The sequence below is a fragment of the Symphalangus syndactylus genome, chromosome 5, assembly GCF_028878055.3.
Source record: "Symphalangus syndactylus isolate Jambi chromosome 5, NHGRI_mSymSyn1-v2.1_pri, whole genome shotgun sequence".
Classification (NCBI taxonomy): Eukaryota; Metazoa; Chordata; class Mammalia; order Primates; family Hylobatidae; genus Symphalangus; species Symphalangus syndactylus.
The window spans coordinates 47,515,354-47,537,197 of NC_072427.2; the positions used below are offsets into that span (position 1 = coordinate 47,515,354).

The window sequence follows — 21,844 nt, forward strand, 5'->3', positions numbered from 1 at the left end:
TATGAATACACACATCGTGTTTTCTTGTGCTGTCAGTATATTATTAGACAAAACTGGAAAAAATAGGCTCTTTGCTAACATTACAACTTCCGGTAAAGAGTTTTAATTGGGAATATTGCAGCTCTGTGTTGGTCTTTCTAAAATTAGGTTTGAAGAGATCTGTTCACGTAAAGTTACACAAAAAAGAACACTATTATATCACACTTGTGGAACATTACACATTAGCTTAGACTCAGCCCAGCCATATAAGCTTGACATACACTATTTTCAAAACAGTAATGTAATAATAACACCTTATAGTTTTATTGTTTATTTTAAGAGCAGGCTACTTTTTGCCTGATATGTTTACGAGAAATGCAAGCAGTTGTTAGATATCCTTTGTTTCAACTTTGAGCCAATACTTCCAATTCCTCTTCAAGAATCCTGATCAGTGTAATGGGAGTGTATTCCAATGGAAGATGGACTTAAACCAAATGCTGATAACATTTGCAAGCATTTTTATTTTTCTTTCTTTCTTAATTTTTTTGAGATGGAGTCTTACTATATCACACCCAGATTGGTCTCAAACTCCTAGGCTCAAGTAATCCTCCTGCCTCAGTCTCCTAAGTACCTGGAATTACAGCTGTGAACCACTGTGACTGGCTGCAAACAGTTTTCTTTTCTTTTTTTTTTTTTGTAACAGGGTCTCACTCTGTTGTCCAGGCTGGAATGCAGTGGCGTGATCTTGGCTCACAGCAACCTCTGCCTCCCGGGCTCAAGCGATCCTCTAACCTCAGCCTCCCAAGTAGCTGGGACTATGGGCGTGTGCCACCAGGCCTGGCAAATGTTTTGTATTTTTTGTAGAGACAGGGTTTTGCCATGTTGCCCAGGCTGGTCTCACTCCTGGGCTCAAGTGATCCGCCTGCCTTGGCCTCCCAAAGTGCTGGGATTACAGGCACGAGCCACCAGGCCTGGTGCCTGAAAACACGAAAATTAAGATTTTCTCATTTCAATCAAGATTTTCTCAGGATTAGGCAACAAAAGTAAAATGAATTTGGAGGTTGATATCAGACCGCAGCTATCATCCACAGTCCCTAATTTTAAGTTTTTAATCAAAATAGCTTCATGATTTCAGTAAGGAATGATATAAATTTCATAAATACATGATATAAATTGAACTTTATCACTTTATACTTATGTACTGGTTTTATATATTGGAAGCTGGGACAAGATTTCATTTGAAAAGAGGTTTCTACTGCTAAAAATATTTAAATATCACTGTTTTAAGATACAAATTCCCCTGATAAAATTTAAATCACTTAGAATACAAATTTGGCTTTAGCTATAGATTTCCTTTCTTCTCCTTCTCCTTCCTCTTTTTTTTTTGTCGCCCAGGCTGGAGTGCAGTGGCGTGATCTCGGCTCACTCCAAGCTCCGCCTCCCGGGTTCACGCCATTCTCCTGCCTCAGCCTCCGGAATAGCTAGGACTACAGGCGCCCGCCACCATGCCCGGGTAATTTTTTGTATTTTTTTTCAGTAGAGCTGGGGTTTCACCATGTTAGCCAGGATGGTCTCTATCTCCGCCTGCCTTGGCCTACCAAAGTGCTGGGATTATAGGCGTGAGCGACCACGCCCGGCCTCTTATTTTTTGAGGCAGAGTCTCCCTCTGCCGCCCAGGATGGAGTGTAGTGACGCAATCTCAGCTCACTGCAACCTCCGCCTCCCTGGTTCAAGCAATTCTCATGCCTCAACCTCCTGAGTAGCTGGGACTACAGGTAAGTGCCATTACACTTGGCCAATTTTTGTATTTTTAGTGGGGGGGGGTTTCCATGTTGGACAGCTGGTCTCAAACTCCTGGCCTCAAGTGACCCACCCACCTTGGCCTCCCAAAGTGCTGGGATTATAGGTGTGAGTCACCGCATCTGGCCTAGATTTCCTATCTTATGATATGATGCAATGTAAATTGATGATGATTATTATTCTTTTTTTTTTTTCTAATGAGACAGAGTCTTGCTCTGTCACCAGGCTGGAGCACAGTGGCATGATTCCAGCTCACTGTAACCTCCGCCTCCTGGGTTCAAGTGATTCTCCTGCCTCAGCCTCACAAGTAGCTGGGACTACAGGCGCGTACCACCATGCCCAGCTAATTTTTTTTGTATTTTTAGTAGAAATGGGGTTTCACCATGTTGACAAGGATGGTCTCCATCTCCTGACCTCATAATCTGCCCACCTCGGCCTCCCAAAGTGCTGGGATTATAGGCATGAGCCACCACACCCAGCCAACTTGTTGATTTTTCAAATTTTATTAAGACTAGATTATCTGAACATTAAATTCAAGAAATTTTGCAAGACTGAAATGAGTTATGCTTTCTTTTTGCAAATCTGATACTGGTGAAAGTTATGTTAAAAAAGGCTGCTTTGAAAGTAAACATGAAGGTTCCAATGATGTCTCTTTCTTCCCTGGCTAATACTTCCTTCCACTCTAAGAAGCCAATTCCTTCTTGCCTTCTATTGCCAAGTAAAGGAAGAATACTGAAGAAAATGAAGCTCCACTTGCTTTTTGCCAGCACCAATAATTTTGAGCCTAGTGATACCTCCTACATTGCAGAACAGGATCTCTAAAGAACATGCCAAGAAATGTGGATACTGAAACTGTCAAATAGCAAAACTTGTCCTAATGACATACCATATACATCATTTGTTCAACTTTCTCCTGAACATAACTTAATTGGAAAATATAAATAAAACGAAGACAGATACATCAATGACAAATTCACTTGGAAGTCAATTTTTCAAGAAAAACACTAGGTTTGATCTGTCATGGAATGAGAAAAAAAAGGAAAAATACTGAGAAAAAAAAGGAAAAATCTGGCTGTGAGCTAAAAATGGATTTTGTATTTTTAAAGATGTATAAAAAAAGAAAACAAAGAATATGTAATAGAGACTGACCAGATGTGGCTTGCAAAGTCTAAAGTGTTTACTATCTAATCCTTTATAGAAAAATGCTGCCAGCTACTAATAGACACCAATGTATATATTTAAACTTTAAAATTACATACTTTAACAAAAACTGTGTTTATTACCTGTTCATAATTTAAACGTTGAATTTCTGAAATTTCTTTTGGCTTTGCATCAAGCATGTAATCTCCTGTAAAAAAAAGAATTGTAAAATTGCCTTTTAAAAACTTGCTTTTCTGATTGCAAAAGTAATAGAACTTAATTATAAATGTTAAAACACTGTAGCTATAGTTGACATATAAAATTGACTCCCCAATCCTACCCAGAGAAAATCAATGTTAACTTTTCCTATCACTTCAAATATTTTTTCAATGTATATACTATAGTGCTTTTGAACTTTTTACTTCCATTTTATAATATATTTCAGCATCATTCCATGTTATTACGTATAAAGGTCCCAAAGGTTGTACCAAATTTCACTGCTGTCAACAATATAACTATTTCTGATTACCTCGCCAACAATGGGTATTATCAGTCTTCTAAATGTCTGCAACACTGAGAAGTAAAAAAAAAAATTTTGGCATCTGGCTGGGTTTGGTGGCCCATGCCTGTAATCCCAGAACTCTGGGAGGCTGAGACGGGTGGATCACCTGAGGTCAGGAGTTCAGCCTGGCCAACATGGTGAAACCCCAACTCTACTAAAAATAAAAAAATTAGCCAGGCGTGGTGGCGGGTGCCTGTAATCCCAGCTACTTGGGAGGCTGAGGCAGAAGAATCGCTTGAACCTGGGAGGTGGAGGTTGCAGTGAGCCAAGATCGCACCACTGAGCTCCAGCCTGGGCAACAGAGTGAGACTCTCTGCCTCAAAAAAAAAATTTTTTTTTTTTTTTTTTTCATTTAAAAAGATGGTATTTTTATATACAAGTTTTTATTTGGTATCTCCTTTTAAATACATGTATAAGCTTTTGGTATACGTGGCAACTTTTAAATATATGTAGTACCTTTTAAAAATATGGATCACAATTTTAATACTTTTAAATCTATGTATTATCTTTCAAATTATAGATTAGCTGTATGTACATACTTTTTTCTTTGAATTATCTACCTATATAATTATCATCTTTTTTTTTTTTTTTTTAAGAGATGGGGTTTTGCCATGTTGCAGCCTCCCAAAGTGTTGGGATCACAGGCATGAGCCACTGTTCCTGGCCTATCTTTTCTTATTGAACTGTAAAAGTTAAATTGGGCTGGGCATGATGGCTCATGCCTATAATCCCAGCACACTGGGAGGCCAAGGAGGGTGGATCACCTGAGATTAGGAGTTGAAGACCAGCCTGGCCAACATGGTGAAATCCTGTTTCTACTAAAAATACAAAAATTAGCCAGGCGTAGTGGCGTGCACCTGTAGTTCCAACTACTCAGGAGGCTGAGGCAGGAGAATTGCTTGAACCCAGGAGGTGGAGGTTGCAGTGAGCCAAGATCGCGCCACTGTACTCTAGCCTGGGTGATAGAGCGAGACTCTGTCTCAAAAACAAAAACAAATTTTATTTTTAAAAAATCTTGTCAACTGGTTAATCTGTCTCTACCCTTCCAGACAACTAGTTAACTGATTTTTTTGTGAGATCTAGACTTAGTGATGTCACTGAAACTGCACATTTTAGAAGACTTTTTTTTTTTTTTTTTGAGACAGAGTCTTAGTCTGTTGCCCAGGCTGGAGTGCAGTGGCCTGATCATGACTTGCTACAACCTCAGCCTCCCTAAGCTCAGGTGATCCTCCCACCTCAGCTTCCTGAGTAGCTGGGACTACAGACACGCACCACCACACCTGGCTAATCGTTTCAAAAAAAAAGCTAAACTGCATGCAGAAAAATGAGCAAAACTTGGAATGGCAATGGGAGAAAAAGCATCTTTTGAGGGAAAGAATGAATGGAGAAAGCACATATAAGAAAGATCATGTTGGCCGGGCGCCATGGCTCACGCTTGTAATCCCAGCACTTTGGGAGGCCGAGGCGGGCGGATCACGAGGTCAGGAGATCGAGACCACGATGAAACGCCGTCTCTACTAAAAATACAAAAAAATTAGCCGGGCGTGGTAGCGGACGCCTGTAGTCCCAGCTACTCGGAGAGGCTGAGGCAGGAGAATGGCGTGAACCCGGGAGGCGGAGCTCGCAGTGAGCCAAGATTGAGCCACTGCACTCCAGCCTGGGTGAAAAAGCGAGACTCTGTCTCAAAAAAAAAAAAAAGAAAGATCATGTGACATGAACAGCTTATAAGAAGATTTAATACAAAAGATTTATATTGTAAAGTAGTGGCAAACATGGTTTAAACTTGAACACATTTTAGAAAATCCTAAATAATATGCTGTAAATTTGGCTGACTGTAAAAGATCACAGGGATCTTCATACTTTTAAGTAGAGGAGTGAAGGATGAAATTGATGCTTTAGGAGAACACACTGATATGTAGGCTAATTTAGAGGACAAAGAACGATACAGTTTGCAGGTAAATCAGGTTGTGAAGTATGAGTATTAGAGGACAAAGAACGATACAGTTTGCAGGTAAATCAGGTTGTGAAGTATGAGTATATAGAAAGAGAAAAAATTTCAAGAATTAATAAAACCTTGCTACGAATGGGATATTCTAAATAAACAGAAAACAAGAAACCAAAATTTGATAGCTACTTTAGGCCAAAAAAATGGAAGAGAGGGCTTGGCATAAGTTAGCTTATACCAGGTGAACATTTGGAAAAAAGGAAATACAGGCAACTCTGGGTGAAATTAAAATGCTTCAACATTGACCTCGCTTTATAGCGTATTTATATTCAAAAGATGAAATAATTTTTTAAAAATCAGACAATGCCATCATCTCTATTATTTTTCTTACTTTATACTATGCCAGTCTCATCATCATACTAACAATTTTAGATGGCTGAAGTCACAATATACATTCCAGTTTATGTTGAGTTTCATATTCCTGCCCATTTCCTGCCTTCTCCCTACATCTCTTCCGCACCTTATATTACACTTCCTAACACTTCGTAGGTATTGTGTTTCTTTCTCTATGCCAAAGCCCTCCAAAAAGCCATGTCCATGTCTGGCTCTGCTCTCATATTCTAGTAACAGAAATTTCCAGATTGAAATTCACTTCTTCTCCTCTAACCTTTGCCAATCAAAATTCCCATTTCCTTGGGGTACTTCAGTTAGGCATTAGGAAAGCAATTATTAGTTTCTCTTATAATCCTTCTACCAGTGTTTCCTTTTTTTTTTTTTTTTTTGAGATGGGAGTCTTGCTCTGTCGCCCAGACTGGAGTGCAGTGGCACGATCTCGACTCACTGCAAGCTCCACCTCCCAGGTTTATTCCATTCTCCTGCCTCAGCCTCCCAAGTAGCTGGGACTACAGGCACCTGCCACCACGCCTGGCTAATTTTTTGTATTTTTAATAGAAACAGGGTTTCACTGTGTTAGCCAGGATGGTCTCGATCTCCCGACCTCGTGATCTGCCCACCTCGGCCTCCCAAAGTGCTGGGATTACAGGCGTGAGCCACCGCGCTCAGCCGTGTTTGCTTTTTAACTCAAAAACATCTCTTTTTTTCTCCAGAGAAATGGAGTAATCTCAACAGAACATCTAAATAGCTTAGAAAATTAAACATTTGTTCTGGCACGGTTGGCCCTGAATAAAGTTTACTTTTGGTGAGGCAGAGCCTTCAGAATTTCTTTGCCTACATCATTCTTGTTCACTTCTCCCCAACCTCCCATAAAAATATTACTTTTACAGTGTCCCTAGTAGCTAAGTCCTCTCACCAGTGATTCCCAAACCTCTTTAGCTACACCAGGTCTAGCTATTTCCTCACTAATTTTTCTTTTTCCTTATTAAAATTATCTGTCCTATGTTCTGCTTCCTCAGGGCTTTGCTAGCTAAGAGTTAGATAAATTTAACATACCAAGATGTGTTAACTATTTCTTTTATTACTCTTTCCAAGAAAAATACCATGCTGACATTTTCGTGGTTAGAGTACACTTACGCAGCCACATTAACTACATGTTGACACCTCCAAATAACTAGCTCACAGTACATGCTCAGTAAATATTTACTGGATTGCTGGGCGCAGTGACTGACGTCTGTAATCCCAGAACTTTGGGAGGCCAAGGCGGGCGGATCACCTGAAGTCAGGAGCTTGAAACCAGCCTGGCCAACATGATGAAAACCCATCTCTACTAAAAATACAAATATTAGCTGGGTGTGGCGGCAGGCGCTTGCAATCCCAGCTACTTGGGAGGCTGAGGCGAGATAATCGCTTGAACCCAGGAGGCAGAGGTTGCAGTGAGCCAAGATTGTGCCATTGTACTCTAGCCTGGGTGACAAGAGTGAAACTCTGTCTCAAAAAAAAAAAAAAAAAATTTTTTTTACTGGATTAAAAAGGCAAGAAAAGGGCTGGGTGTGGTGGCTCACGCCTGTAGTCCTAGCACTTTTTGAGAGGGCAAGGTGGGTGGATCACGAGGTCAGGAGTTCGAGACCAGCCTGGCCAACATAGTGAAACCCCATCTCCACTAAAAAAAAAAAAAAAAAAAAAAAATACAAAAATTAGCTGGGCATGGTGGTGGGCGCCTGTAATCCCAGCTGCTCGGGTAGCTGAGGCAGGAGAATTGCTTGAGCCTTGTAGGCGGAGGTTGCAGTGAGCCAAGATTGCACCATTATCCTCCAGCCTGGGCGAAGAGCAAGACTCCATCTCAGGAAAAAAAAAAGAAAAGAAAGAAAAACACAAGTAGAGGAACTTTCAAATATTATATCAAAAACACTTTGGGATTGTAGAGGGGTAAGAGGGATGTATTTTTGAGTATATGAGCTTTTCAGCATACTTTAAATCATAGAAGGTGCCCAGATGGGGACAGCACATTAACCCCTCTGAACACTGGTTTCCTCTTCTGTAAAAGAGAGGCATTACAATTTTTTGATGGCTTTATTTTTGCACCAATCTCATCTTTGTACTATTAGTACTTCTGCACTTATGGCTCTGCTCATCGGTTCTCTGCCACCACAATCGTATCTCTTCATTTGCAGTACTCATGGCAAAAGAGCTCATTTTGTCTCAGAAGGTATGCAGACAAAGTCAAGTAGAGTGCTAGTGACAAGGAGCAGGGAAGAGGTTAGGTAAATGGCATCAACTTGTGATAGCACAGAAAGTAGAGCCAGAATGAAGATAAGAGCTATGGAGTGGCAGCACAGTTTAACACTGTCCAGTCGAAATATAATGCAAGCCATGAATTTGTAATTTTAACCTTCCTCCCTCCCTCTCTCTCTCTCTTTCTTTTTCTTCCCTCTGTTGCCCGGGCTGGAGTATACTCGTCACGCTGCAGACTCCCTGACTCCGGCTCCCGTGATTCTCCTGCCTCGGCCTGCAGGCTGCCTGGGATTGCAGGCGCGTGCCACCACCCCTGCCTCGTTTTTGTCCTTTGGCTGGAGGCGCGGTTTCGCCATGTTGGCCAGGCTGCTCTCCAGCTCCTGACCTCGAGTGGTCTGCCCGCCTCGGCCTCCCGAGGTGCTGGGACTGCAGACGGGAGTCTCGCTCACTCGCTGCTCGGTGTTGCCCAGGCTGGAGTGCAGTGGCGTGGTCTTGGCTCGCTGCAGCCTCCGCCTCCCAGCCGCCTGCCTTGGCCTCCCAGGGTGCTGGGATTGCAGCCTCTGCCCGGCCGCCGCCCCGTCTGGGAGGTGGGGAGCGTCTCTGCCTGGCTGCCCATCGTCTGGGATGTGAGGAGTACCTCTGCCCGGCCGCCCCGTCTGGGAGGTGAGGAGCGCCTCTGCCCAGCCCCCACTCTGTCTAGGAAGTGAGGAGCGCCTCTGCCCAGCCGCCACTCTGTCTAGGAAGTGAGGAGCGCCTCTGCCCAGCCGCCACCCCGTCTGGGAAGTGAGGAGCGCCTCTGCCCGGCCGCCACCCTGTCTGGGAAGTGAGGAGCGCTTCTGCCCGGCCACCGGCCGCCTCCTCTGGGAAGAAATGAGGAGCGCCTCTGCCCGGACGCCCCGTCTGGGAAGAAGTGAGGAGCCTCTCTGCCGGTCGCCCCGTCTGGGAAGTGAGGAGCGCCTCTGCCCGGCCGCCCATCGTCTAGGAAGTGAGGAGCGCCTCTGCCCGGCCGCCCATCGTCTGGGAAGTGAGGAGCGCCTCTGCCCGGCCGCCCATCGTCTGGGAAGTGAGGAGCGCCTCTGCCCGGCCGCCCCGTCTGGGAAGTGAGGAGCGCCTCTGCCCGGCTGCCACCCCGTCTAGGAAGTGAGGAGCACCTCTGCCTGGCCACCCCGTCTGGGATATGGAGAGCGCGTCTGCCCAGCCGCCCCGTTTGGGAGGTCTGCCACAGAGGCTAGACGCAATGTGGGGGCTGGACGTGGTGGCTCACGCCTGTAGTCCCAGCACTCTGGGGTGCCGAGGCGGGTTGATCACTTGAGGCTAGGAGTTCGAGACCAGCCTAGCCAACATGGTGAAACATATGAAAAATACAACAAACAAACCAACCAACCAACCCAGCAACAACAAAACAGGTCTACCCTGGAGTCATACTCTAATTTTTTCTATTTTCCTCCCTTTCTGATCCTTTATCCCACTTGCTTTTTCTTCCTCTTCTCCTTCTTCTTTGTCAAATAGAGGATTGAGTTATTATCATTGATCCATACAAAGTCCCTCTCTCATTTATTTTCTTTAATTCCCACCCCCCATTCCTATTCCCCGTCTTCCCATGTGCAACCTTCCTAATATGTTTGATATGCATCTTTTTGTTTGTATGTATTTTTAGAAAATGTTTATTGTTTTGTGTGCAAAAAAAATTAATAAAAAAAGTAATTTTAAATTTTCTAGTAGCCACATTAATAAAGGTCAAAATAAATAGGTAAAATTAATCTTTTCTTTTTTTTTTTTGTTTGAGATAGGGTCTCACTTTGTCACCCAGGCTGGAGTACAGTGGCACAAACATGGCTGACTGCAGCCTTGAACTTCCAGGCTCAAGTGATCCTCCTGCCTCAACCTCCTGAGTAGTAGGGACTACTGGTAAGCATCATCACACATGGCTAATTTTTAAAATTTTTTGTAAATTTTTGCCATGTTGCCCAGGCTGGTCTTGAACTCCTGAGCTCAAGTGATCTGCCTGCCTCAGTCTCCCGAAGTGCTGGGATAAAAGGCATGAGCCATCACACCTGGCCAAAATTAATCTTAATAATATATTTTATTTAACTTAGTATATGAAAATTTCAACAATCAATATTTTAAAATTATGATATTCTTTTTATCCAAATCTTTGAAATCCGGTATATATTTTACATTTACAGAACATCTCAATTCACACTGGCCACATTTCAAGGACTCAATAGCCACATGTACCTAGTGGCTACTATATTCTTCACTGCAGGTTTAGGTGATATATGGCAATGATCTAAGAAAGAATAGTAAATGAGTCCAATTTGACTCAATCTGCCTTACACAATTCCATCCGAGAACAAGGAAAGTAGGGTGGAGAGTGGATGGATATGGAAGAGCTGGATAGGAAACAGGGTCAGAAATACATGTAACTCATTACTTAAATTATATATAGTTACATATAAATGGCCAGGTGCAGTGGCTAATGCCTATAATCCCAGCACTTCGGGAGGCCAAGGCAGGCGGATCACTTGAAGCCAGGAATTCAAGACCAGCCCGGCCAACATGGGGAAACCCCATCTTTACTAAAAATACAAAAATTAGCTGGGCATGGTGGTGGGTGCCTATAATCCCAGCTGCTCAGGAGGCTGAGGCAGGAGAATTGCTTGAACCTGGGAGGCAGAGGTTGCAGTGAGTGAGATCGTGCCACTGCACTCCAGCTTGGGCAACAGAGAGACTCAGTTTCAAAAAACAAAACAAAATAAAACTACATTTAACTTGTTATTATCCCATTTAGGAAACTAAAATAGATTAAGCATCCTATTACAGTAAATTCAAACTTCCTGCCTGGCTCACAATACTCTCTTTTTTTTTTTTTTTTTGATACGGAGTCTTGCTCTGTCTCCCAGGCTGGAGTGCAGTGGCGCAATCTCGGCTCACTGCAAGCTCCACCTCCCAGGTTCACGCCATTCTCCTGCCTCAGCCTCTCCGAGTAGCTGGGACTACAGGCGCCCGCCACCACGCCTGGCTAATTTTTTTGTATTTTTAGTAGAGACGGGGTCCACGTCTGGCTAATTTTTTTGTATTTTTAGTAGAGACGGGGTTTCACCGTGGTCTCGATCTCCTGACCTTGTGATCCACCCGCCTTGGCCTCCCAAACTGCTGGGATTACAGCCGTGAGCCACCGCGCCCGGCCCAACTTCCACAGATTTAAATACCATTTTTATACTGATGATTTCTAAATTCTTATCTTGAATTTCAGTGTTCTCTGGAACTCACAGTCTGCCATTAGCAAATTCCCTAGGTATTCAACTTCTCTGACTGTTCCCTTCACCTTATTATCTGAGTATCTGACTCTGTCTTGATGACAATGCAGTTCTCTTAAGTGATAGTTCTGTTCTGTCTCATACTTCTTTTATCAGTGAACCTCAAAGTGGAATAGGTACCCATTTGCTCCTTACTGTCATTCTCTCCCCACTTCCTCCCTAAACTCCTCAGTTTTAAAACTCAGATAATTCTACCCATTACCTGCCCACCTTGTTGCAGTTACCTACTGATCTTCAGGCCAATCCCCTTTATTCTTAGCTCACTATCTTTCTCCAACACAAATCCCACAATTTTTGGTAATTTCAATACGCATGGAGATGTCTCTTCCAATACCCTGCCTCTCTGTTCCTTGACCTCTTCTCCAACAAAAATATTTTATTCTTAAAACACACGCACACCCCCCCCAAAAAAAAACAAAAAAAAAACCCAAAAAACTTTTATTCTACTTTATCTCAGAAACTCATTTCCCATGGTAATACAGTTTCATTATTACCAAAAATTCCTCAGCTCTATCAGGAATCGAGACTTACAATCCATTAATCTCATTACATTTTCCTTCAACACACTTACATCATTTCCTCTTTACGAAGCTTAAATTCTATGGCCCATGATTATAATCACTCTCTATACACACCTTCATACCTTAGATTCCTCCCCTCCTTCCCCACCGCACAACCCTGGCCCCACCACGGGCAACATGTAGAGCAACATACCCTAGATTCTTTCGTCAACACACTCATCAGGCAAAAAGTCCAGCTCTGGTTAAAACCTGGCCTCCCATTATTCAGGCCTAGACTCGTGCAGCTGAACGTGACTGAGAAAACATAACACCATGCTGCTGGCTGGTTTCACTAACCTCAAAGGTAGCACCCAAAAATCATACCACAGCTCTCTAATCCATTCACTCTCCCATTTCTCTAAGCAATTATTTTATACCTTCCCTCTTACTTTCAACAACTCCTCCCTCATCCTCACTCCTAGCTGATGACTTTGTTTCCTATTTCATTGAGAAAACAGAAGCACTCAAGAGACGTGCTACAACCACACCCACCCACCTACCTGCACCTATTTGTAATATATTCTGTCTTTCCTCCTATTACCATGGATGAACTATCTAAGGCTAATTTTTCTATTTGTATAAAGTACTTTTTGCAGTTCCCTTTCTCTAGTTTTCTGTTTTATAAAATAAAATGGCTTTGAGGTATAATCCACACACCATACAACCTACTCACTTAAAATGTACAATTCAATTATTTTTTGTTGTATATTCACAGGATTATGAAACTATCATCATGATCTAATTTTATTTTTTAAATTTATTTATTTATTTACTTATTTATTTATTTATTTTTTGAGACGGTGTCTCACTGTCGCCCAGGCTGGAGTGCAGTGGTGTTTTCTCCACTCACTGCAACCTCCGACTACTGGGTTCAAGCAATTCTCCTGCCTCAGCCTCCCAAGTAGCTGGGACTACAGGCATATGCCACCACACCCGACTAATTTTTTGTATTTTTAGTAGAGACGGGGTTTTGCCACGTTACCCAGGCTGGTCTTGAACTCCTGAGCTCAAGTGAACCACCCACCTCAGCCACCCAAAGTGCTGGGATTATGGTGTGAGCCACCGTGCCAGTCCCATGATCTAATTTGAGAACATTCTGGTCTTCCCTAAAAGAAACCCTGTACCCATTAGCAGTCAACCCCCATTTCACCCCATCTCTTCCCCAGCCCTAAGCAACCACTAATCTACTTTCTGTCTCTATAAATGTGTCGATTCTGGTTTTTTTTAATTTTCATTTTTTAGAGATAAGGTTCTTGCTCTCTCACCCAGGAGGGAATGCAATGGTATGGTCATAGCTCATTGCAGTCTCAAACTCCTAGGTTCAAGTGATCCTCCCACCTCAGCCTCCCAAGTAGCTGGGACCATAGGCACGCACCACCAGCCTGGCTAATGGATGTTTCATATAAATGGAATCATACACTATATGGTCTTTTGTACTTTGCCTCTTTCACTTAAATGTTTCAGGGTTCATCCATGTTATAGCGTGCATTCGTACTTCATACCTTTTTATGGCTGAATAATATTCCATTGTACAAATTTATATTTGTTCATCTGCTCATCAGTTGATAGACATTTCGGTTGTTTCCATTTTTTGACTACTATGAATAATACTGCTTTGAACATTTTTCTTTTCTTCCCCCTGAGACAGAGTCTTGCTCTGTCGCCCAGGCTGGAGTGCAATGGCATGATCTCGGCTCACTGCAACCTCTGCCTCCCGGGTTCAAGCGATTCTTCTGCCTCAGCCTCCTGAGTAGCTGGAATTACAGGCATATGCCACCACGCCCAGCTAATTTTTTTATGTTCTTAGTAGAGACGGGGTTTTACCATGTTGGCCAGGCTGGTCTCAAACTCCTGACATTGTGATCCACCCGCCTTGGCCTCCCAAAATGCCGGGATTACAGGCGTAAGCCACCACGTGTGGCCTGAACATTTTTATAAAAGTTGTATGGACATATGTTTTCACTTCTCTTGGGTAAATACCTAGGAATGATATTTCATGGTCATACGGTAATTCTGTTTAACTTTTTAAAGAATTGCCAAACTGCTTTCCAAAGTGGCTGTATTATTTTACATTTCTACTGGCTAGGTTTGAGGGCTTCCAGTTTTCTCTTGTTTCCAGTCTGGTTTTCATTCCATACATTCATCAAGGTTACCAACGTTCTCCTTATGGCTAAATCAACAGTCAATTTTTAGTCTTCCTCCTGCTTGAGCTATTAGCAGCATTTGATTCAGCTCATCTCTCATTCTTCCTTGAAACATTTTTTCATTAGGATTCTAGGAAATCACAGCCTCCTATTTTTCTTCTACCTGGCTGACCATGCTGGCTCTTTCTCCTTCCCCATCTTCTAATCACTGGCATATCCCAGACTCAATCTACTGATCTTTTCTCTTTTATCTACTACATTCCTTCCTTTAATGATCTCACCCAATCTAACTACTGTTTATATATGTTGTCTGTAAATATATATTTACAGGCTAGACTTGTACTGTCTAATACAGTAGCCAGTAGCAATATGTGGCTATTAAATTTAATTTATATTATATAAAAATAAAAATTCAGTTCCTTGGTCACATTACACACACACACACACACACACACACACACAATTTTGAGACAGGGTCTTGCCCTGTTGCCCAGGGTAGAGTGCAGTGTTGTGATCTTGGCTCACTGCAGCCTCTGGATCCCAGGCCCAAGCAATCCTCTCACCTCAGCCTCCCAAGCAGCTGGGACTACAGGTGCACACCATCACGTGTGGCTAATTTTTGAATTTTTAAGTGGAGATGGGGTCTCACCATATTGCCCAGGCTGGCCTCAAACTCCTGGGTCCAAGACAGGAGCTATATTTTACGAGCTTGAGGGCTGCATGTGGCTAGTGGCTACTAAACTGGACAGCACAGATACAGAACATTCCTATCATTACAGAAATTTTAATTATACAGTGCTGATCTAGACCTCTCCTCTGAACTCAAGATTATATTCCTGATGGCTCCTTTTTTTTTTTTTGAGATGGAGTCTCGCTCTGTCCCCCAGGCTGGAGTGCAGTGGTGCAATCTCAGCTCACTGCAACCTCCACCGCCTGGGTTCAAGCCATTCTCCTGCCTCAGCCTCCCGAGTAGTTGGGACTACACGTGCCCGCCACCACTCCCGGCTAATTTTTTGTATTTTTTAGTGGAGACAGGGTTTCACCGTGTTAGCCAGGATGGTCTCGATCTCCTGACCTCATGATCCACCTGCTTCGGCCTCCCAAAGTGCTGAGATTACAGGCATGAGCCACCGCGCCCAGCCTGATGGCTCCATTTTGATGTAAATAAACATCTAAAAACAAAAATCCTGCAATTTCTCCCTAAAAACCTTGCTCCATTTTTTCCTACTTCAGTTTTCCTATTTCCATCCTTCTACTTGTTCAAACCAAAAATGATGAGATAACCCTTGACTCCACTTTCACTCTACATCCAACTGATCAGCAAATTCTGTCAACTCTGTATCCAGAATCTGACCACTTCTTACAAACTTCACTTATTTTACCTTGTTTAAAGCCACCATCTTTTGCTAGTTGTAATAACTTCCTAAATGGTTTTCCCGCTTGTCTTACTCCCCAAGGTCTATTGTCAACATAACTGCTAGAGAATTCTTATTAAATCCCAAGTTAGATCATGTCAGTCCTCTGTTCAAAATCCTCCAATAGCTTCCCAGCTTACTCATGGCAAAAACCAAAATTGCTATTACATCCTTAGGGCCCCATATGATCTGACTGTGTCAACTCTCTAATCTCATCTCCTACAACTCCCCTTTGTGTACTCCTTGGCAGTCATATTGGCTATTCCTCAGAATCACCCAGCATATTTTAGCCTTCCCCATAAAATATAACATAGGAATCACTAACTTTAAGAATCATTTATCAAGCAGAGTCCTATGGGAAAAAAAAAAACTTAAAATAATAATAAAAATAAAAAGAATCACTAAGCTAGCCTAAAAGAGGGATTTACTTTTTAAGCCAATTTGCAGACATCTAGGCATTCAGAGTAATCTACCCTTAACTATGAGGTCCCTAGCCAGTGAATGGGGATTAAATGATATTAATTATATTTTCTAAAAAGGGTCTTCCTGCCGGGTGCAGTGGCTCATGCCTGTAATCCCAGCACTTTGGGAGGCCAAGGCGGGAGGATCGCTTGAGCCCAGGAGTTCAAGACAAGCCTGGGAAACACAGTGAAACCCGATCTCTACAAAAATAAAACTTGACCAGGCATGGTGGCTCACGCCTGTAATCCCAGCACTTTGGGAGGCTGAGGTGGGTGGATCACCTGAGGTCAGGAGTTCAAGACAAGCCTGACCAACAAGGAGAAACCCCGTCTCTACTAAAAATACAAAATTAGCCAGGCGTGGTGGCGCATGCCTGTAATCCCAGCTACTCGGGAGGCTGAGGCAGAAGAATCACTTGAACCCAGGAGGTGGAGGTTGCAGTGAGCCGAGATCACGCCATTGCACTCCAGCCTGGGCAACAAGAGTGAAACTCTGTCTCAAAAAAAAAACAAAAACAACAAAAAAAACCCAAAAACCCAAAAATTAGCTGGGTGTGGTAGCATGTGCATGTAGTCCCAGCTACTCGAAAGGCTGAGGTGGAAGGATCACCTGAGCCTAGGGAGGTTGAGATTGCAGCAAGTCATGATCTGGGCGATAGAGTAAGACTCTGTCTCAAAACAAAAAAAAAAAAAAGAATCTTCTAAAATTTCCAGTCTCAGTTATATCACTAAGTCTGTATCTCACAAAAAATGAGTTAACTAGTTGTCTAGAAGGGTAGAGACAAATTCACCAGTTGACAAGATTCTTTTTTTCTTTTTTTTTGAGATGGAGTCTCACTTTGTCGCCCAGGCTGGAGCGCAGTGGTGCAATCTCGGCTCACTGCAAGCTACGCCTCCTGGGTTCACACCATTCTCCTGCCTCAGCCTCCCGAGTAGCTGGGACATCAGGTGTCTGCCACCACGCCCAGCTAATTTTTTGTATTTTTTAGTCAAGACGGAGTTTCACCGTGTTAGCCAGGATGTTCTCAATCTCCTGACCTTGTGATCCGCCCGCCTCGGCCTCCCAAAGTGCTGGGATTACAGGCGTGAGCCACCGTGCCCGGCCCCAGTTGACAAGATTTTTTAAAAATAAAATTTGTTTTTGTACTTGAGATGAACTCTCACTCCATCACCCAGGCTGGAGAGCAGTGGCATGATATTGGCTCACTGCAACCACCACCTCTTGAGTTCAAGCAATTCTCCCACCTCAGCCTCCCGAATAGTTGGGACTATAGGTGCATGACACCACGCCCGGCTAATTTTTGTATTTTTAGTAGACACAGGGTTTCACCATGTTGGCCAGGCTGGTCTCGAACTAATGACCTCAAGTGATCCACCTGCCTTGGCCTCCCAAAGTGCTGGGATTACAGGCATGAGCCACCACACCTGGCCTAAATAAAAATTTAATTACTGAAAAAACTGTAAGAATATGGATTGAGATTTCCTATTTGGTAATAGTATAAATATATAAATTCTTATTTGCCAGATTGTAAAAGGCCACAATGTGATGTACAACTGCTTGCTCTCTAAACAAGTTCAACTCAATGTAGCCAGTCTACAAACTGTATTACTGGTCTGTTTTGAAATAAGAAGCTTGGAGAAGAATGCAATTTAATACATTACTTCCTTCAACAAGAAAATTTCCCTATAAAAAAACGTCAGTTGAAATAAACAGTGTGCTTACTAATGTAAATATTTTACATCCTAGGAGAAGACTCTATCTCACTGTAGACTGATAACATTTTGTAGACTGGCATAGGTCCATGAATCACACTTTCGGTAGCACTGCTCTAAATCACCTCCTTTATCTTTAATTCAAGTCTACCCAATATTTTTGAACACTTTCTACATGCAATGTCAGCGATTCTGTGCCATCTCCCATTCTACAATTTATTGGGATTAAGATGTATCTTGTTTTCTAGACGTTACCTAGATTCCTTATGGGTATTACAGAATTTTAATGCTGGTCAGAAAGAAGACTATACCATCTAAGAACAGTAACATACTGATAAAAATTTTTAATTAGCAGATTCAAAACTATAATTTTAAAATACATTATATAATAGCACTTCAGAAAGGTGAGACTGGGTAATAAACTAGCTTTGAAAACTTTTGTTTTGAAAGAGATATAAAATCCACTTTTCAACACTAACCTAAATATTCCATCAGCTGCTCAGCAGTTATGATTTCCATCATCGGTGGAAGTTTCACCTGAAAAAGAAAATATTATTTCTATAAAATTAAATGTTTTAGGTGACTAAAGTGTTTCTTGCAGTCAGAAACACAAATACTTATGTCTATATTATGTATCTACTATACTTATACATTAACATTCACATATATTAGAATCTTTATAGCCAGTCTTTTTTCTTTTATTTTTTGAGACGGAGTCTCGCTCTGTTGCCCAGGCTGGAGTGCAGTGGCACAATCTCGGCTCACTGCAAGCTCCGCCTCTCAGGTTCACGCCATTCTCCTGCCTCAGCCTTCCGAGTAGCTGGGACTACAGGCACTCACCACCACCACCACACCTGGATAATTTTTTTGTATTTTTAGTAGAGACGGGGTTCTATGTGGTAGCCAGGATGGTCTCAATCTCCTGACCTTGTGATCCACCTGCCTCGGCCTCCCAAAGTGCTGGGATTACAGGCGTGAGCCACCGCGCCCAGCCTATAGCCAGTCTTTACTGTATTATTCTATTTATTAGGTTGGTGCAAAAGTAATTGCGGTTTTTGCTATTAAAAGTAATGCAAAGCTTAAAAACAGGGAAAATTTAGCTATATTGTTTAGAGCTGCACACATAGGAGATAAAACTATTAAGAAGTAAAGAAATGGGCTGGGCACAGTGGCTCACGCCTGTAATCCCAACACTTTGGGAGGCCAAGGTGGGCGGATCACTTGAGGTCAGGAGTTCGAGACCAGCCTGGCCAACATGGTGAAACCTCTGGCCTGGGCAACAGAGTAAAAAAAAAAAAAGTAAAGAAATGGGCTGGGCATACTGGCTCACGCCAGTAATCCCAGCACTTTGGGAGGCCGAGGCAGGCGGATCACCTGAGGTCGGGACTTCGAGACCAGCCTAGCCAACATGGTGAAACCCTGCCTCTACTAAAACTACAAAAATTAGCTGGGTGTGGTGGCACATGCTTATAATCCCAGCTACTTGGGAGGGTGAGGCAGGAGAATCACTTGGACCCGGGAGGTGGAGGTTGCAGTGAGCCAAGATTGCACCATTGCACTCCAGCCTGGGTGACAAGAGTGAGAATGAATCTCAATAAAAAATAAATTACTAAGTAAAGAAATGGATGTTATAAAAAATCAAGATTATGGCTATCCCTAGTGGTAACAGAAGGAGTTATAGTTGGAAAGGGGCTTTTAAGGGGATTCTGAGGTGCTGACAATGCTCTATTCTTTGACCTTCTTGACCTGCAATGGTAGTTCCAATGATGTTTGCTTTATAATAATTTATTAAACTGGACATCTGTTTTATGTATTTTTCTATGTGTTATATTTCACAATAAAAAGGTTAGAAGTAAATAGATACGTTATAGTGGTATTTAAACTAAAAACCCCAGAAAATCCATTAAAATTAATTCAGCTGCAACAACACATTAGTCTAAATCAATTTTTCAAATGTGTTGTCAAATGAATAACATGGATATTACAGTCAATTATTGTAAATACTTTAACTGACAGTCGCAAGCACACTCCGGGGTATATTTATAGACTAAGAGAAAAAATAAATACTGTAGGATGGAAACTCAAATTGCTATATCAGTGATAGAAGAATAGTAACATTGTTAAAAATTCTTCAGCAATTATTTTGTGTTCAACCAAGGAAATCCTTTAAATCAGCACTTTCTCCAACAATTCCCCCAAATGTTGAAAAAGGTCCTCTAGGTGTTTATGTTATCAAATGTAATAATATCACAATTTTGTTTTAATCAACAAGTAAAATAAGTTTTTAAAAAAATCCCTATAAAACAGAATGGTTTAGGCCGGGTGCGGTGGCTCACGCTTGTAATTCCAGCACTTTGGGAGGCCGAGGCGGGTGGATCACGAGGTCAGGAGATCGAGACCACAGTGAAACCCCGTCTCTACTAAAAATACAAAAAAATTAGCCAGGCGTGGTGGCGGGCGCCTGTAGTCCCAGCTACTCGGAGAGGCTGAGGCAGGAGAATGGCGTGAACCCGGGAGGCGGAGCTTGAAGTGAGCCGAGATTGCGCCACTGCACTCCTGCCTGGGAGACAGAGCGAGACTCCGTCTCAAAAAAAAAACAAAAAACAAAAAACAAAAAAAAAAACAGAATGGTTTGAAGCCCTCTGTAAGCATACATGACAGTCAATGGTTATATTTAGTCATCCAGTAGATTTATTATTCAGTAAAAACCAAGAGATGTCTTTGAAGTTTGATCATCATTTCATTCTAAATTATTTTTATTCTCTGTAGCATTTTTAAATAATTTCAGGTCAGGCCTGGTGGCTCACATCTGTAATCCAGGAGGCTGAGGTGGGCAGATCACTTGAGGTCAGAAGTATAAGACCAGCCTGGCCAACTTGGTGAAACACCGACTCTACTAAAAAAACACAAAAATTAGCCAGGTGTGGTGGCACACACCTGCAGTCCCAGCTACTTGGGAGACTGAGGCAGGAGAATTGCTTGAACCCGGGTGGCGGAGGCTTCAATGAGCAGAGATCGTGCCACTACGCTCCAGCCTGGGTGACAGAGTGAGACTCTGTTTAAAAAAAAAAAAAAAAAAAAAATTAAATAGATCATTTTTTAAAAGCAGTTTTAGGGTTTATAGAAAAACTGGGCAGAAAGTACAGAGAGTTCCCATATATGGTATTTTTAAATTGAAACTCTGGCAAATTACTGTCGACTGTCTGTTTTTCTAAATAAACTTTTTTCTGGAACACAGTCCCTCTCATTTGTTAATGTACCATCTCTGGCTGCTTTTGCACTACAATGCAGAGATGAATCTGTGCAGCAGAGACTGTATGGCATGTAAAGCCTAAAATATTAGTATTTACTCTCTGATCCTTTACAGAAAAAGTTTGCTGATCTCTGCATTAGATGCTTTTTTTTTAGAAGCAAATACACAAATATTTCAACTCACTTACTTACAAGCAAAGTCAGTAGTATATTCATTTCCTGAATCATAGCCAGTAAAGTACTTTGGATGTTTATTAAAACTAAGAAGTGCCTGCTTCACACTAATACTGTGGAGCCATCCACAGATGTTAATTATTTTTTTAACCATTTAAGATCTTCCCAAAAGCTTGCTTCTTTTTTTTTTGCTTTCCTTCACCACCATCACTTCAAAAGCAAGTGCCAAGGGTTTTGTTAATGACCTAATAAGGCTTGTACTCCTTTGTCTTTTTAGATTTTTTCAAAGGAGAAACAGGTTATGAGATAGTTGGCTAAGAATATAGAATTAACAGTTGTGGCAGTCTGTCTGAATTTCTAAATTTTACGTTTTACAATGAAAAAAATAACAGGCTGGGTGCGGTGGCTCACGTCTATAGTCCCAGCACTTTGGGAGGCTGAAGTGAAAGGATTACTTGAACCCAGGAGTTTGAGACCAGCCTAAGCAATATAGGGAGACCCTGTCCCTAAGAAAAAGTCCCAAAACAAACAACAAAACTTAGCCAGGTGTGGTGGCACGTGCCTGTAGTTCCAGCTATTTGGGAGGCTGAGGTGGGAGCATCACTTGAGCCCAGGAATTTGAAGCTGCAGTGAGTTGCTATCATGCCACTGCACTCCAGCCTGGGCAACAGAGAGAGACCCTATCTCAAAAAAAACAAAACAAAACAAAACAAAACAAAAAAAGAGAAAGAAAGAAAAGAAAACAAAATGA

At 42.3% G+C, this 21,844-nt stretch overlaps 1 protein-coding gene across 6 annotated transcripts in view; it reads right to left on the minus strand.

The window, feature by feature from the left end:
* The window catches only part of MINDY2 (MINDY lysine 48 deubiquitinase 2), a 94,415-nt gene that overhangs the window by 58,823 nt on the left and 13,748 nt on the right, over positions 1–21,844 (minus strand). For all 6 annotated transcript variants that reach the window (XM_055278363.2, XM_055278364.2, XM_063639019.1 and 3 more), the window contains exons 2-3: positions 18,147–18,204; positions 3,063–3,127 (exon numbers count right to left, since the gene is read on the minus strand). In XM_055278363.2, the coding sequence (XP_055134338.1) occupies positions 3,063–3,127; positions 18,147–18,204 (123 nt within the window). The remainder of the gene's footprint in view (positions 1–3,062; positions 3,128–18,146; positions 18,205–21,844) is intronic.